General features: G+C 35.7%; 1 protein-coding gene across 1 annotated transcript; it reads right to left on the reverse strand.

The window, feature by feature from the left end:
• Nucleotides 1-486: 486 nt before the first annotated feature.
• LOC127422055 (D(2)-like dopamine receptor) lies at nt 487-17,300 on the reverse strand. Its single transcript, XM_051665403.1, has 7 exons — nt 17,001-17,300; nt 14,647-14,756; nt 13,711-13,847; nt 8,715-8,914; nt 4,406-4,489; nt 2,363-2,711; nt 487-2,025 (listed from the first exon to the last, which is right to left on the reverse strand). The coding sequence occupies exons 1-7, from the start codon at nt 17,277-17,279 to the stop codon at nt 1,838-1,840; spliced, it is 1,347 nt and encodes a 448-aa protein (XP_051521363.1). The 5' UTR covers nt 17,280-17,300; the 3' UTR covers nt 487-1,837.
• Between the last annotated feature and the right edge of the window lie 479 nt (nt 17,301-17,779).

Here is a 17,779-nt window from a genome sequence, read left to right on the forward strand (position 1 = left end):
TTTCGCCACTTCGTGACATCTCAGCCAAAAAATAAAAATAAAAATGTCCCCACCACTTTTTAAAGTAAAGTGGCACCCTTGATTGTAGTAATCATTTTTTTGTACTGTAGAACTGTGTGTTGTAGAATGCAGATAGACATCAAACAGCAGTGGGTTGGCTCACCAGCTGTGTCTGACCACAGATGGGTGCCATGGGGCTAATGTCATTGTGTTGTCCGTAGAACATGCATGCAAGATGCTCTGTGCCACATCAGTTAGAGTCAGCCCTCAGGTCAGAAAATAACTTTGTTTTGTGGCTCCAGTGTCCTTTTACTTGCATAAAGAACACAGAAAAGCTGATCCCCAGAGTTCTCGTGAGGAAACGATATTTTGAAGGGTAGCAGATATTGTAGCTTTGTACCATTCAAACATCTGCCACAATGTGGCAACTGCCAGTGCACAATTACTTTATTCATAAGCTTAAATCATTGTGTGACATACATTTTATTAGAACATACTGTAACATGCATTACACTGCAACGGCAGGCCCATCACATTCAATGTTTGTAATATAAAGCATGAAAATCTATGTAGTCATCAATGTAAGCAGTGTATTACAGCTAAGTAAGCAGTAATAAATAGTAAAAAGGAACTTTAAAAATCACAGTAGATTTGCTGACATGTTTGCACACTTGGCTGATGGCACTCTTGCCCATCTTCTTCACAAGCCGCTCCTCAGGGACTGTAAGCAGTTTGTCCTTATCCTTCCCTTTCACTCTGTCAGTATTATCTTTACTTCATCAAGGCCAAGAAAAGGAACCAAAACAGTTAATGCTCCCATTGGTAAGGATGAAAAACAATAGTAAATGCTATTTTAATTACAAGTCTCAGGATTTCATGAAATGATGATTATTTTCTGTGTTTATCCATCTTTACATTTTTAACTGTAAATGTACTTTGTTAATGCACTGTTGCTTTGTATTTGTATATGTGGCACAAATGCTTTTATTTTGGTACAGAAAATACAATTGATTACAGTTTAAATTTTGTTTAATGTAATATTTTTAAGTTTCTTAAGTGTGGTTAGTTAAACATCTAACAAACACATTTCTAAAGTGGGAGTTAATGTTAAAGCCATTACTGGCATAAATAATCTTTTTAACAGAAGAAATACAACTCCCATGCAATACATGGCCTATTAAATCTACCAAATCACAGTTTGTGACTACCATGATTTTAACGTTTCTTCCACCTAATTACATTTAGGTTTTGTGCAAATTATCAAATTAAGAAACAAAAATAATACTGACTTACAGATAAGAATTAGGCATTAAAGCATTGCTGTAAATCTGAAGGGTGTTATTGTTTGGATCTTAAAATATTTTCTTCTATCCTATATTAATATGCAGAGACAACTACAAGTATGGAATTGGTAGGCTACATTCTTAACAGCCAGACACAGCAACATTAACTAAACCAATGGTGTGAGTTTGGGGCAGGACTATATGTTTGGCTGATCAATAGCAGGGGGAAGTGTTGGGAAACCTGTCTGAAAACAATCCAATTCCGTTGGTGTGAGTAGTGGAGCAGAAATTTCCAATTTTGTGCTGAGGATACTGCTTAGAAAAACCTTGTATCTTTCCTTTTTTGGATCTTTCAACAAATACATTTATAATACAGACTATTTATATACATTCCTTTTTCATAGTTTTAATCTCAATGAAATGTAACTGATGTAGCTCCCAGACCAAAGTCCACCTGGGATGCAAGTTTGAATCTTGAAATAAAGATTTACAGTGTGCCCACTGCAGATGAGGTATCGTTTCTTTCCCTTTGCTCCCTTGAAATGAGTCCGCTCTCAACAGTGTAGAATCTTAATGAAAGCTTTGCGAAACTCTATGTTGAAAGTGGTGTATATGATGGGATTAACTGCGCTGTTCACATAGCCCAACCAAGTAAAGGCAGTGTAGAGTTCAGGAGGGACTTGGCAGTAAGTGTTGACAATGTGTGTGATAAAGAACGGCAGCCAGCAGATGATAAATACACCTACAAATAATGCAGACAGAGTAGGTGAAGTGTACTCGGATCACTTCTCAAAGCAAAATAACAGTTTGAATGCTAGACTACAATAATTCAGATTGTGACAGAACTTTAAGAAAAAAAATTATACTTTAAAGTTGACAACCTACATGTAGGAAAAAAAACTGATTAAAAGTTTTATCCAGGGTTATTTGTTTTTTTAAATATTGTTTAATATTGGGATCTAAGAAATGGAAGTGGAAGATGGATGGGCATGCTCTACTAAACAATATTTTCAATAAAATTTTAACAAACACTGCACTGTGACAATATACAGTGTCAAAGTACTGGAAAAATAGCTTACCGAGGACAATAGCTAACATTTGTGTGGCCTTCTTCTCCTTCTGCTGGGAGATTTTGCGTTTGTTCAGACTCTTGACCGATGTCTGTGTCTTGGCATTTGGGGAGACCTGGATCTCAAATGCTTTGGCCACTTTAGTAATATTGCTGGTGTTTCCATTTCTTTCATGTTTGACACCAACTTCAGGTGATGGGGGTGATATTTCAGTCTCTCTTAGATTAGAGTTAACAAGCCTGCTGTGTTGTTGATTTGCACCAGATTGACCCTGCTTCCTCTGTCTTGGAGGGTTTAAGTTTGTGATTTCATCCATTTGGATATCATCCCCATTGTTTACCACCTCCTTTATGACGATCTGCCAACAAAAAGAGGTGAAAGAAAAGTAATTTGTACTAAATATAGTTTTGAAATGCACAATATCAAGCCTTGTGATGGCAATATGATTTTCACACCTCATTCATTCATAATTACTTTTTCATGATTCAAAATTCTTGGTTTGGTTCTAAGCTGGAATCTAACATACACTAAAACTAAACCTAGAACCATTCTTTTGTTTTAAAGTATTTTCAGTTTTAGATAGAACCAAAACAAGAACCTACTTAAAAACCAAATACAGAACATGCTCTAGAACCAAATATAGAACATTCTCTATAACCAAACCTAGAATGCAATCTAGAACATACTCTATTTTTGAACCTATCCTAGAACATCATGCAGAATGTAATCTAGAACGTATTTTACTCTAGAACCACATTTAGAATGTAACCTAGAGTCAAACCTAGAACATAATCTTGAACCAAAGCTAGAACACAATCTAGAACATACTCTACTCTTAAGCCAAATCTAGAACCTACTCTAGAAACAAATCTAAAACACAATCTAGAACATACTGTACTCCTAAATGTAATCTAGAACATAATGTAGAACTAAACCTAGAAAAATCCTTTATTTGGTTCTAGATTATGTTTATTTCTAGATAGAACCAAACCAAGAACCATCCTTAGTTTTGCTCTAGAGCAGTGGTTCCCAACCCTGTTCCTGGAGGGCCCAACACTGCACATTTTGTATATCTCCCTTTTCTGACACACCCAATTCAGGTCTTGGAGTCTCCACTAATGAGCTGATGAGTTGAATAAGGTGTGTTTGATTAGGGAGATATCCAAAATGTGTTGGGGGCCTCCAGGAACAGGGTTGGGAACCACTGTTCTAGAGTATGTTTGGTTCTAGACAGAACCAAACCAAGAACTTACTGAAGAACCAAATATAGAACCTACTCTAGAACCAAACCTAGAATGTAATCTAGAACCTACTCTACTCTTTAACTAAATCTAGAACCAAATTTAGAACTCAATCTAGAATTGAACTAAATATAAAATATGCAGAATGTAATCTAGATCCAAACCTAGAACATAATCTAGAATGTAATCTAGAACAAAAAATAATTTAAACTATAACGTAATTTAAAACATAACCTAAAATGCAGTCTAAAACCTACTCTAGAACCAATTCTAGGTCATAATCTAGAACAAACCTAGAAAGTAATCTAGAATCAAATCTAGAACATAACCTAGAATGTAATCTAGCACATAATATACAACCAAATCTAGAAAATAATCTAGAATTGAACATACAACAAACTGTAGACCCTACTTTAGAACCTACTTTAGAATGAACAGAGAACCTACTCTAGAACTAAAGATTCTCTAAAACCAGCCAACTTGCCTTAAAGGGACGTTGTCTATACCCATTTATAGAAAGGTTTTCCATGACTGTGGGAACCCTAATGCTTGTAATATAATAATGCTTTTTAAATCAGAGTGTCAAATTATCATTACATCACTTCCCTTGTGTATGGTTCCAGTCAATATAACTAAAGGGATAATGCTTATAGAGGATGTAGAATTTAACTTTTAATATTTGCTAAAACACTGTCATTTCTCATATGTCAGCTGTTGTCATAACTAATGGGGATGAATAAGACAGAAAGTTAGCAGCTAAAAAATGCTTTTGAGAGCTATATTTTGAAAGTCAGAGCTCAGTTAGCCATACCACATTTCTGTTGTTCACAGGAAAATTCCCACCAGACTTGACAATCACAGTGCACAGTTTAACATCATCAGGGTGGGTGCATTTCTGAAACACACAAGGTAGAAACACCAAGCCGCTTTAACACATTTGGACCTGAAGGGAATTCATTGTTCCTTAGTTGACATCCATTCATGTAACTGAAAGGTTGGTAATACCATTCTATTACACTGATATTTTTGTAAATGTCCGCTTAAAGGTAATGCTTAGCCCATAGGTAATGTGCTAGCAGAGGTTTGCAAATCCTTTATAATGATAAATTACCTGCTTAATGAGAACTCTAGCCCTGCTGAAAAATCTCCATTTTAAGATGGTAGCTGTGTTTTGGAACATGGTAGCTGATTTCTAACTAATCCAGATTATTATCTGGTCTATGCTAGTTATTAGCTGGACCAAGCAGGTAGGCTATTCTGATCTGATCAAAAACAAACCAGCTATCAGCTGGTCATACCAGTCAAGTTGGTCAGGATGGTTTATAGAACATATTTGCTGGTAAACCAGCTAATAACCAGCTGGTATAAGCTAATGACAAAATTGGACCTGCTAAAAACCAGATAGTATGTTTCAAAACACAGCAGGCAATGCATTGAGTTGCTTTAATAATCTCACTTTAAAAGGCATGAATTTGGGCACATATTAGGCAGAGATGTGACAAATCTGAAGGAAATAATTTCAGAACTAAACCTTCTCAAAGTTTAGTATTTTGAGGCACTTTATGTACTGTATAGAGGTATAAGGACAAGTGTAGAGAGTTCCAATAGGAAGGAAACGGGAGCCGGTGTTGCAGTCCAAGTAAGTGTGCTTTTTATTTCTCACGTTTAACTCAAAATGTGCTTTACAGCCAGTCATTTACTTTTCACACACAGTTTCAATTATAACAGTCCACATAAACTCAAAACAATAACAAAGCTTTTCAGCATGGAGCTTCTGGGTGTGTGGCTCATAATCTCTCTCGTGGTCTGTCGCACCTTTTAAAGCCTGTCTCCATTGTCACTGTAACGAGACACAGGTGCTTAATATCAACAATCACCAGGTGATGGCCCTTACTGCTTCCTCTCTCCCCAGTGACAGACACAAGACCACATCCCGCTCCACAACAAGTTTTGCACTTCACAGTGAAAGCTCTCCTTAAATAATCATGATGTTGATCTAAAGCCAGTTTCCGCATCAGAATGCTTTGGAGGAGACACTGCAGTGACACAATCAACTGATAGGAGATGTGACGTTTACTTATGCTGTCAGGATACAGTATGAGAACTCCCTAACCACAAGTGCTTCTCCATAATGCACTGATGCCCTTGTCGAGTCTTAGGGTGGGAAGATAAGCTATCAGTTTTGTTTTAAATAATGGTATATTTAATTTATTCTGGAGTAGGCATATGCTCCATTGAGAAGCCTGTGTATCTCTGCTTGGTTTAAAACAATGCACAGACAAACAATGTATTATAATAAAGAGATATAATAAAGCAGTGGTCATTTCCTGCAGTGCACACATTGATTTGCAGTATGTCGGGAGAATCAATACAAATTTTTTTCTATACACACTATGTTCACAGATACAGGGCAGCTTCCATTCTAGAAACCAGGTGTGGTACAAGCAGGGTTTGGGAGTAATGGAATACATGTAACGGGATTATGTATTTCAAATACAAAATATAAGCAACTGTATTCCACTACAGTTACAATTTAAATCATTGGTAATTAGAATACAGTTACATTCAAAAAGTATTTTTATTACTGAAGAGATTACTTTGCATTTTATTGTCATTTGTTTAATTTAATATTTAGTCCTTTCAGATGGAAAAATATATACATATAAATGATGCGATCCAAAGTGCATTGAACAGCAGTGAAACACTTTCTTATGATGTGTTACATTCATACAAGCAGACAGAGAAGTAAGTTTAGAGTAGAAGAAATAGAAATAAACGTTGTGTAAAATATCGACTTTACGCTAAGATAAAATGCTATTTCTAGCCATTTTACATGCACATGTTACCAGACACGATCATATTTTTTTATCAAGAAAATTCACGTTGGATCACAATTTCTTTTTTCTAGTAAGACCTTTGATATTAGGGCAAAAATCGTATTCTTGATAATAATTTTTGTATCGTTTTCCTGTAAAAATATCTAAAATTCCTTAAAACATTTTGATTGATCTTGTTTTAGAAACAACACTGCATAAGATATTTAGGTTTTTCAGAGAATGTATTTTTAACATGTGTATTTTGTCTTACTGTACTGGCAGAGTTTTTATAGTCAAAACAAGTGAAATAATCTACCAGTGCTGAAGAAGTAATCCAAAGTATTTGGAATCCGTTACTGACCTTGAGTAATCTAACGGAATACATTACAAATTACATTTTACAGCATGTATTCTGTAATCTGTAGTGGAATACATTTCAAAAGTAACCCTCCCAACCTTGGGTACAAGCTATGCAGAGCCCAGATACTGTACATTTCCTGAGTCTGTTGACTACTGTCCAACTGTTATACTGCAGATGGGAATTATTTTGCTATGGGAATTCACCAGTTCAGTTTAGTAAATTGATGAGTATCAAAGTACTGTAATTCATCAGCACTGCAGTTTTAAGCAATCCCAATTCACTTAACTGAACTGATGTGCAAAGTAAAAAGGAAAATAGCCAGGGTAAGGGGGGAGATCTTAAAAGTACATTTTCTTTTAGCATACATATTTCAACAGGGTTTTTTAAACAATGTTTCAGTAACCACATTACAAGTTAATCAATGTGCATACAGGTATTTTCACTTGCAGATAAATACTGTAGACGTTCATGTTTGTGGTAACCATAGCAATAGTGGACCATTTTAAATATTTTCCATTAGGATCAGTACAAAACATGACAAATACTGTATACTCTAGATTTCCATTTCACATATACATAAAAAAATAAAAATATCTTTTTTTTTTTTTAGAGTTTTTTTTTAAAAAGCCTTTAAAGGGATAGTTCACCCAAAAATGAACATTCTCTCATCATTTACTCACCTTCATACATCCCAGATGTATATGACTTAATTTCATCTGCAGAACACATTTAAAGAAAAATATAAATATATCTCAATAGGTCCTTATAATGCAAGTGGATAGTAACGTGATTTTTGATGCTCCAAAAAGCACAGGCAGTCAGCATTAACTTCATCTATACGACTCCAGTGGTTAAATAAATGTCTTATAAAGCAATACGATTGCTTTTAGTGTGAAAAAGATCAATATTTAAGTACTTTTTAACTATAAATTATCGCTTCCGTTAATCAGCAGTTTGCACGTTCACGAGAGGGCTGAGGTCACGTGGTCTCTTGTGTGACGTACTGGCGTTGGCATGTTCATGCGAGAAGTCACGCATGCGCGACACACCCAGAAGAGCAGTGTTGTTTTCAACTGAGTAGGAGGAACGCTGTATAGACCAAATGCTGTAAACAAACTGAAGCAAATTTAAACAAAGATGTCAGAAGATTTTGATTTAAGAGTAGAAGAGGAGATACAAGTTTTTGCACAGACATATTTATTTGAACCTGAGTACTCTGACCAGGAGCACAAGAAAATGGAGGAGGCTGGACCAACAGCAGCACAACAACAAGCCTCAGAGAGACAGAGAGCTTAGGGGACATGGTGGTGCACATGTAGGCAACACCAGGCAATGGCAGCAGAGGTAGAGATCGTCTGCTACAACGAATGTAGCATTGCTATGCCATCGCTGAAAGGACCACATGACCTCAGCCCTCTCTTGAACACGCATACTGCTGCTTAACGCAAGTGATGATTCATAGTTAAAAAGTATTTAAATATTGATATTTCTTGCACAAAAAGTGATTGTATCATTTTATAAGACATTAATTTAACCACTGGAGTTGTACAGATGATGTTAATGCTAATTGTCTGTGCTTTTTGGAGCATCAAAAATCGTGTTACCATCCACTTGCATTATAAGGACCTACTGAACTGAGATATTTTTCTATTTTTCTTCAAATGTGTTCTGCTGAAGAAAGTAAGTCATATACATTTGGGATGGCATGAGGGTGAGTAAATGATGAGAGAATTGTTATTTTTGGGTGAACTATCCCTTTAAGATAGTTAAATTGGCTAGGGGCGGCAAAAAAACTATTTGGTTGCGCAAGACGAACTTCAACAGATTGCGGCCTGAAAATTACCTTTAGAAATTCCTTTCAAAAAGCTAACCCCCCTTAAAAAAAAAGAAGAAAGCAGGAACTTTCAATATTCTTCACAAACTAGCTCTGGTTGTAGTAGTACCTTTAAAGTGGAGCTCATATCCACGTCCGTAACTGGGAAGGTGCGCTTGGTGCTGACGCGTTTCCGTCTCTTACGCAGCACAACGTAGATCTGCACGTATACTAGCAGAGTAATGATGAAGGGTACGTAGAAGGACACAATGGATGAGTACACTACAAAGGCTGGGTTTGCAATCACACACAGGGCATCGTCATGGGTGACTGCAATATAAGATAGAGTGAAAAATAGCTGTTGGCAAAGATACCCAGCATTATCACAATGTTTATCCATCTTTGCTCTCAAATATAGATGAAGAAACAAAAGAAAACTGTTTTTTAAACAATCAATAAATGTATGTGTGTTAACATGATTAATGTAAACAGTGTGTATGGCAATAATTACCAAGTGATAGCTAGAATTTATGCTGAGGGAATCTATCCAACAAAGCCAAAGAGAGACAGCATAAAGGTATCAATGTGGCAGCAGACCTAATATTTGTAATCTAACACTGCAGAATCCCTAATGAGTTTAGACCTCAACTTCACAATATTTCAAGTATCTTGCAGTAGGATTTGTCTTGTATATCCCCACATGTCCCTGACCCCTCCTCCCACCAAGAGCAATGATGCAGTAGAATGCTGCTGAAATTACTTCCTCTAATATAACTTTCAAATGAATTGGTGACCTCACTTAATTTTAGCTGCTCCTACCACCAGTGTGCATAAAAGATAATGACACTAGCTGTTACATTGTACCATATTATTATTTTTAAGCACAAGCCATTTCTTCAAGCTAAAGAACATTAAATCTACTTATACAGAGATTATCCAGCATTTAGCTTGTGGTTATTAATTAGAATGATAATTCATATGACATGAGAAAAAGTCACATTTTATTGTGCTTTATTGTAAGTTGCATTGTCTTTGAAAATTCTGTCATTATTTACTCACCCTTTTGTTGTTCCAAACCCATACTGTATGATACAATGTTGTTTAAATGGTAAATGGATTTACATGGATTTAAATAGATGTTTAAAAGAATCTTCACGCAGGTCTTTTTATAGAATGAAGGCATAAAGACAAGGTGCTGTCAAACACCATAAAGAACAAAAAAGTACCAAAGAAGTACAATAAAAGTCCATATGACTCATCCACTATATTCCAAGTCTTATGAAGCCATAAGATAGCTTTGTGTTAGGAACATTTAGGTCATTATTTATTGAAAATCTTGCCCTCTGTAATTTCCCTCAAATCTCATTCGCACTTCAACATATTCCAACATGGTGCATCACAGCTGGATACAAGACAAGTGAGAACCAATGGCATCAAACCAGGGGCCAGATTCATGAAAATGTTCTTAAGAAAAAAATTAAGAAAGTACTTAGGATAAATTATAAGAAGTTCGTAAGAACGTTCCTAAGTGCAATTCTTGAAAAATTCTAAAGAAGTTCTCAAATATTTTCTTAAGAACATCGTAATTTTTTTCTTAAGAATAAAAAGACAAAAATTCAATACTTCAACACTGGTAAATTGTAACAATAAATGTATCTTTTAACTTTTAATTTTTTTTTTAAGTAGCAAGCAACTCGTGATAATTTTTTTGAATGTAAAGTACGTGAGATGTGTTAGTTTAACAACATTAACCGTCAAAGGAGAATTTACTTGCAGCTAACCATTTGATAACTTTTAATTTGACATGGAGGAAAAGAAAAGAAACATGAAAATGAAAGTCTCAGCTTTCTAATGTTATAATTATTATGTTTCTATGAACTCTAAAGATCGCGGAGAGAGAGTGCTATATGTAGTGCATCCGTCTGAATTAGCATGATTGGTCACCACATTAAGAAGCTTCAAAACAACATTTATTGTTTAAATTTGGTGATAACATTTACATGGTTTACAAGCTGAAAATAACAATATAATTAAACACAAAATTGTATTTTTGGTCTAAAATACAATTTCTACGTAAATAGCCCCTTCAGCCCCTTTTTTTTTTTTCAGAACAATCTTAGGAACAAGATAAGAACTTTCTTAGGAAGTTTATTCGGAAATACAAAATATTCGTAACTTTTTTCTTAAGTTACAAATTATGAAGAAAATGGTAGTTAAGAAGAAATTTCTTCTTAAGAACGTTTTGTGAATCCGGTCCCTGGTGCCAAGTTTGAATATGTGCAAGTATGAATTAGATTTAAGAACTACAGATTTCCAGAATTTTTGTGTTCTATGAAGTCACGTAGCCAGAAAAACACTAAACTACAAAACTTAAAACATGCAAAAAAACACAAAAACAAAAAACAAAAACAAACAAAAAATCATATTATATAAAAACCACAAGGCATGTGTTCTCTGTTCACATCTCTGTTTCTTTTATCAATAGCGAACTGCTATGTAGCTTTCCATAAGAAAGGACATACAGTACAACTTTATTTGGACATAAACTGAACAAATGCCTACCCATATAGCAATTAGGCATGATACTGAATGGATCGAAAAAAAGAAATACAAACACAAAAGTATGAATAGGCAAGGAGAAGTGGCAGCTTGCAAGAAAAATATGCAGTAGCCTATATACAACTTTATAAAAGATGCACTGATGCCAAACCAACAAGAGTTCCAACGAAATAATGTGAGTACAATAATTACAGAGGCTATCTTCAGTCACCTAAACATTGTATAAAAACAAATGCCTTTGCAGGCATAAAAGCCTAAAACCCTTTGGCCTACATTTTGATGCATCTTTTTTTTTGTTGAGGGGCTGTATGGGTTGTATGAGTTGAAGGCGCCGGGACTTACAGTGAGAGTGAATAGACATTCATGCACTTTAGCTTTAATTTTCCACAAAAGAGATGCAGCGCATTTAAGTTGTTCGTTCTGAATTTTGGGACTTGAGTGGCATTTTGAAGTATTGTCTTTAGTCTGTTTTTAATGCAGGGGTCAAATCTCACAGTGAGTCTGAATATTTCCAAGGCATGAGGTTCCAAGGTTAATGCATTACTTTCTTTAAAGCTGCTTTGGTGTGATGTGTATCTTCAAAAGCGCAATACAAACAGACTTTTTGATTTCTGTAAAGTTGCCTTTGTTCCTCATCATTTTCTCTGTGCATTTGAGGGGAGATCATCCATTTTGTGCACAATATGACAATGTCCAGTACCAGTTTGACTAATTATGTTGTCCAGTTGTCTTTTAAAAAATAAATAAATAATTAAAATAACTCAACTATCGTTTGCTTTGCCAATTTGCCATGCTCACACTGTCATTTACCAGTGTCATGAACAATTAAGTTTGCCTGGGTTGCATTCCAGTTAAAATTTGTATGCCCTTCCCTTGCTAACTTCACTCCGTCTCATGGACTTGGATGTACATTACTGCTTATGTTTCATGAGTGCCCACTACTAATGGAACCAGTGCAATGAGTTTAAATGGAATGGCTTAATCCCTGAGAAGGATATAGTCAAGTCATTTTTATTTGTATAGCGCTTTTCACAACACATCGTTTCAAAGCAGCTTTCAGAAAATCATGTTTGTGTATAAAAATGTAATAAATAATTAAATAATAAATAATTGTATTTAGAACCCCTGTGAGCAAGCTGAAGGCAACTGAAAAAGACATATAGAGCCAGCTAAGACATATAGAGCCCCTAAACCAATCTTTGCCATGACCCTTACCATGGTTGGAAGTGCCGCCCACTTTTGGAGTGGGCCCAACCTCATTCTGGTGTAACCCCGCCCCTTCTGGAGTTTTCCCGCACTCTACTGGAGTTTCCACACCTGTTTGGAGATCTCCGGGCTGCAGTAATACCTACTTGGAATCCCTTGATCCACTCGTGCAATAAGGCTGATGTAATTTTGTAATTTCAGAGGCTAATATATAAATCTTATCTGTTAAGAAAAAAAAATAACTTTTTATTAGAATTAAGTGTTAGAAAGTATTATTGTAGACTCCACCTACTGTCTCAAAAGTCTGATGGTTGTATGACTGAAATAACAAATGATAAATGCTTTACCTGTTTATTGCAGTGCAATAGTTCTACTGCAATATAATCTACAAAAGTTCTGCAAAATTTACAGAAATGAAAATGGTAGCATTACAATGGACACACAAAGGCTTTGACTGTGTAGCAAACAGTCAGCTTAAGGTAGCTACAAGTATTGTGTGGTTCAATCTCAATATAACTCCTCTAATTGGTTTAATTTACCTAAATTCACTTACAGCTGTCCCTTCCATCATACACTAAAGTTGTGTGGGGTGAGGGTAGGTTATGCATGATCTGCTGTCATGTCACAATCAAGTTGCATTTTGGGATATGGAGCCACCTGAAATGTACATATGTGTAGGCTCACTCCCTCGGTCAAAATCAAGGGGTTGAGGGACTGTCAGCAGAAACCTCCTTCGCCCATTTAAAGAAATGGAACAGACTTCCAAAATTGTGGGTGTCCTGATTGTATGATGCATAACATCTAAATTAAAGAAAATTAATTGTTGTATTTACATAGTTATATACATAATGAAGCAATTTTGTAGGATTTATATAAGGCACTGAATAGAGTACCCATTAAAATGTATTTCAGCCAATAGAATCGCAATGGAGACTGAATTATCCGGGGGGACTCAATTGTTCTCCACACCGGCAGACTTCTGTGCTGATGATGTCTGACAGCAATGCAGCCAATTACATCAAATTGCCATTTATTTATGTTTACTTATTTTATTTTCTCAGTTTCACAAATTTGTTGCGATTTGTTTGAGAACAGACTTTCAAAAATCAGAATTTAAAAAACAAATATATATATATACAGTATTTGCAGTATGTACATTCAGTATATATTTGAAGTCAGAGAATGATCTCTAATATTGTGGGTGGGCCTGGGTCCAGTGTCCGGCCCACCTGTGGCTACGCCCCTTGGTTTCACAGAAGAAAGGTAGTCATAAGGGTTTGGAATGAGGTTGAGTAAATGACAGAATTTTTAACTGACATATTGACAATCTAGACAAAAGTGAATATTTTTCCTATACTTACCAGTATTATTCAGTCCAAACAGCAGTGGACATGAAATAGCAAAAGATAAAATCCACACCACAGAAATCATGACTGTGACCCTCCTCTTGGAGCTGTACCGTGTGTTGTATAACATAGGCATGGCTACTGCTGTATACCTGTGGAAGATAACAGACAAGGTGGATTTACTTTTATCTTACAGCCCTGACCTGTAACATTTCCCCATTTGCATGCAACTTGCTTATAATGACTTCATAGCTCTGCATGTGACCTGTGATGTACCTGTATGACACTACATGTTGGTGTTTCCCAGAGGTAAAGAAAAAAAAGAAAACTTGCTTTTGAAACAAAAAGTTTCAAAAGTTAACCTATATTTATTGCATTTTGGGTCATATTTTCTTTTTACATTTTGGGTCGTATTTTCTTTATACAGTAGTTTTTTCATGGTTTTTCAGGATGTCACACAACCTGTCTATTTTGGCAGATGCCTAGCTTCTATTAAGTAAAGTAAATAAATCAAATACATTTGTGCCAAAATACTGAAAATTTGATCTGACGCCAGAGTTAGTCTTAAACAACAAGATATATGGTAACTGTTTGTCCTTGATTTAAAGTTGATATTTGCTATCCTATCTATGCATGCTTGTATGTTTAGTTGCATTTATTATCAGAACAGACCAACGACCCATTTTGGGGTCTTTATTTACCAGTTGAATCCCAATAAAGGACACATGTACAGTATCTATAGTATATAGTATTTATATAGTAAGTATTTTCATCAACTTTATATAATATTGTTTAGTTCATATTATAGTCCACATAACAACAACCTCAGCACCAGAACTGGTTTATTTTTAGGTGTAAAAGCTGAGTTGTTCGGCCTTTTGTGCAGAGGAACCAAATTTTGTCTCAGTCATCATTAGTCCGAACTTGTAATAGCAGTGTAGAAACACCTACCTGTCAATACTGATGGCACACAGATTAAGTATGCTCGCTGTACACATCATCACATCCAGGGTGACAAAGATGTCACAATGGATTGTGCTGAACCGCCACTCTCCCACCACCTGGGAGAACAGACATGGATAACAAATAGCTCTTCTAATTATAGAACAATAGATCTGAATGCAAACCTACACTGCACACAAGTGTTCGCCTTTACTAGCGCTATAGTTAGTGACTTGCCAGAAACACTCTAGCAAGCATTCCATAATACACTCTTTTTTATTATTATTATTATAAATATCCATGGTAACAACACAAAGAATCATTTTATAATTCAGTGGTAATAGTTTCATAGCTCAGGAGTCATAATGGAGTTCCTAAATATGTTTTATTTAATGGGATACTTCACCTAAATGGACATTCTGTCATTATTTACTCAACCTCATGTTGTTCCAATCCTGTATTACTTTCTTATGTGAAATACAAAAAGACAAAAAATAAAAAGATAAATAAAAAGAAAACATGATGCAATCAAAGTGAATGGTGACTGAGACTTTTCTCTTTTACAGGTTTGGAACAATATGAGGGTGAGTAAATGATGACAGAATCTACATTTTTGGGTGAACTATCCCTTTAGGTATCAATTTTGTCTCAGATTTTTTTCTGTAAAAATCTATCAGAGAAATAAAAATAGACACAAACAAGACAATTGCTGACATATAGTAACAGTATGAAGCTATAAAATGAATGTGCATAGCATAGCTCAGATAATTTGGTCTTACTGCTACAGTATTTTGTAGAAACAACTGAGATTATGAATATCCTTTCCTATGGGAACCACCTGCTTGTCTCGTTTAAAAGTCTGGGAGTCAATTTGCAAACGTTTCAGCCACTACACTAGGTAATGATGATTTAACCAAAAAAGTATTGACGTTCTCTCTGGTTTATGCGATAACACTGGCAGAGAAGCAATATATAACACAGGTCAGCCTCATGCACAGTTTGCAGCTCCCGAGTTGGCTGGCAGAACTCTGTGAGCTGCTTCTGATTAATGTGTGTCCGCAGGCAAGCTGAGGGACTCACATACTCTTGATGGGCTTATAGGTCCCTGCCTCTGGAGTTTACATCGCTGTCATTGATTAAAGAATTATTTGACACCTCTAATGAAAGCAGCTGTGAGTTGCCGGAATCAGTTCATTACCATATCGCCTAACTCAGATGAAATGAGCCTCACTACTCTCATTCTCAGACATAGCTGGTGATAAAAACACTGGGAGAGAAAGAGAGAGAGAGAGAGAGAGAGAGAGAGAGAGAGAGAGAGAGGTCCATCCAACAAGCAAACTTTTTTACATAGCTGTGCATAATAAACAGCTAATCTAACGTGATCAGTTTGATCGATAATGATTTCTTGGAGCGCAATTGGGTTATTTTCTTGACTCATACCTCAGTGTGTTCTGAAGATTTTTTTAAAGTTGTTCACATAAAGTCAAGCATCTTCTGGAATGACAGCTAATATACTAAAATATCTTATCAGTCCTAAAAAATGTTTTGAGGATTTATATACTGCAGCACACAAACAGCAATTTTTTTCTAATTTAGCTAATAAATAGACTCCTTCTCAGTGCAATAAAATGATTACATTTAATTTCAAACATCTCTCAGCAGTTTTGAGTAATGCTATCTAAATAAGTTATGACTTAAATGACTGAGAATGCAGTTCCTCAATTTTGACCTTTAGAAGAAAACAACATGTTGAAGGATCCTTTTAACATACTATGTGTTATAACAATGAAAAAAGCTGTAAATTGGATGTGCTGCATATGAAGTGTTACTTTTGATTTATAGTTCAGACTTGGAGCCCAGTTTAAATAGCATTATCAACCTGATTGCATTAGTGTCAGAAGAACTTGAGTCATGGTTGTGATCTGAAGGTACATTTCAACCTATGGATTTTGCTTGTAATTCGATAGCTTTAGTAATAAGTATGGCTCAATGACATACACAAGGAAGGCTTCTCTTATACAACCATTGGTTCAAAATAACTGCAAAACCTGTGGCAAGGATGAGATGTGCTAGCGGCTACTACATATTGATTGGCTGAAATTAGGTTTAATACACTGTGGTGCCTGCAGCTCTTCTTATTTAATTCTGACACAGATTGACTCTTATGAGTTATGAAGCAGATGGCAAAAGAAATTACAGTCTTATAATCAGAAATCAATCTGATAAAATGTCCTTGTATTATTACAAACCACACAGGGTCTACTTTTTGGAATAGCTTTCATCTCAATGTAAAATTATTATAGCATGCCTTTTATAACTTTATGATCAACAGAGAAGAATCCGATCACCACACTGGAACCTACCTCGAGGTACACCACCCATGGCATAACGAGTGTCGCCACGAGTAGGTCAGCAACGGCCAGGCTGACAATCAGGTAGTTGGTGGTGGTTTGCAGGGCTTTCTCCCTGGAGACAGCCATACACACCAGCACATTGCCAAAAACAATGACGAAAATTAGCAGCGTGAGAAGCATGGCATAGTAATTGTACTGGTGCTTCCCCCCCTGTTCCGTAGCATTGAAGTCCTGGGATCCATTTTCAAAGAACCTCTCATTATAGGCATACTCCGTGAAGACTTCCATCAGATGTAGATGGTTGAGGCCACGTAGAGGCCCTAAAATCATAGACAAATGAGATGTTTCATTTAAGAAATCCAGTTAATTATTTCTTACAGCTGAAGGGTGTCATTTTTTCAATGTTAAGATATTTTAACAGAGAAAACTTTAGTGCTTGGAGGTTGCTCTTTCTTAGTTCAAGAGACATAATCTTAGTCCTTAGGAGAACTAAGAATTGACACAAATGAGACAATAGTTGACATAGAGTAGGAGTACAGCGCTACAACATTACTATAGAATACAATTTGGTTTTGGAAGTATTTGATGAAAATGTTTCATGTTATAATCATATTAATAATGAAATCACAGACTTTTGATTGCAGACTTTAGTATCCTGACCAACCTGAGCACAGTTTGTGACATTATTGAGATCTCTTCTAAAACTCTAGAGGAAAAACATATGAGAGTACTAGGGTCTTTTCAAAGTATAATCTGAGAAGCAGGAGATTTAAGCAAACATCTCTATT

The sequence above is a fragment of the Myxocyprinus asiaticus genome, chromosome 31 (assembly GCF_019703515.2).
Source record: "Myxocyprinus asiaticus isolate MX2 ecotype Aquarium Trade chromosome 31, UBuf_Myxa_2, whole genome shotgun sequence".
In the NCBI taxonomy this organism is placed as follows: domain Eukaryota; kingdom Metazoa; phylum Chordata; class Actinopteri; order Cypriniformes; family Catostomidae; genus Myxocyprinus; species Myxocyprinus asiaticus.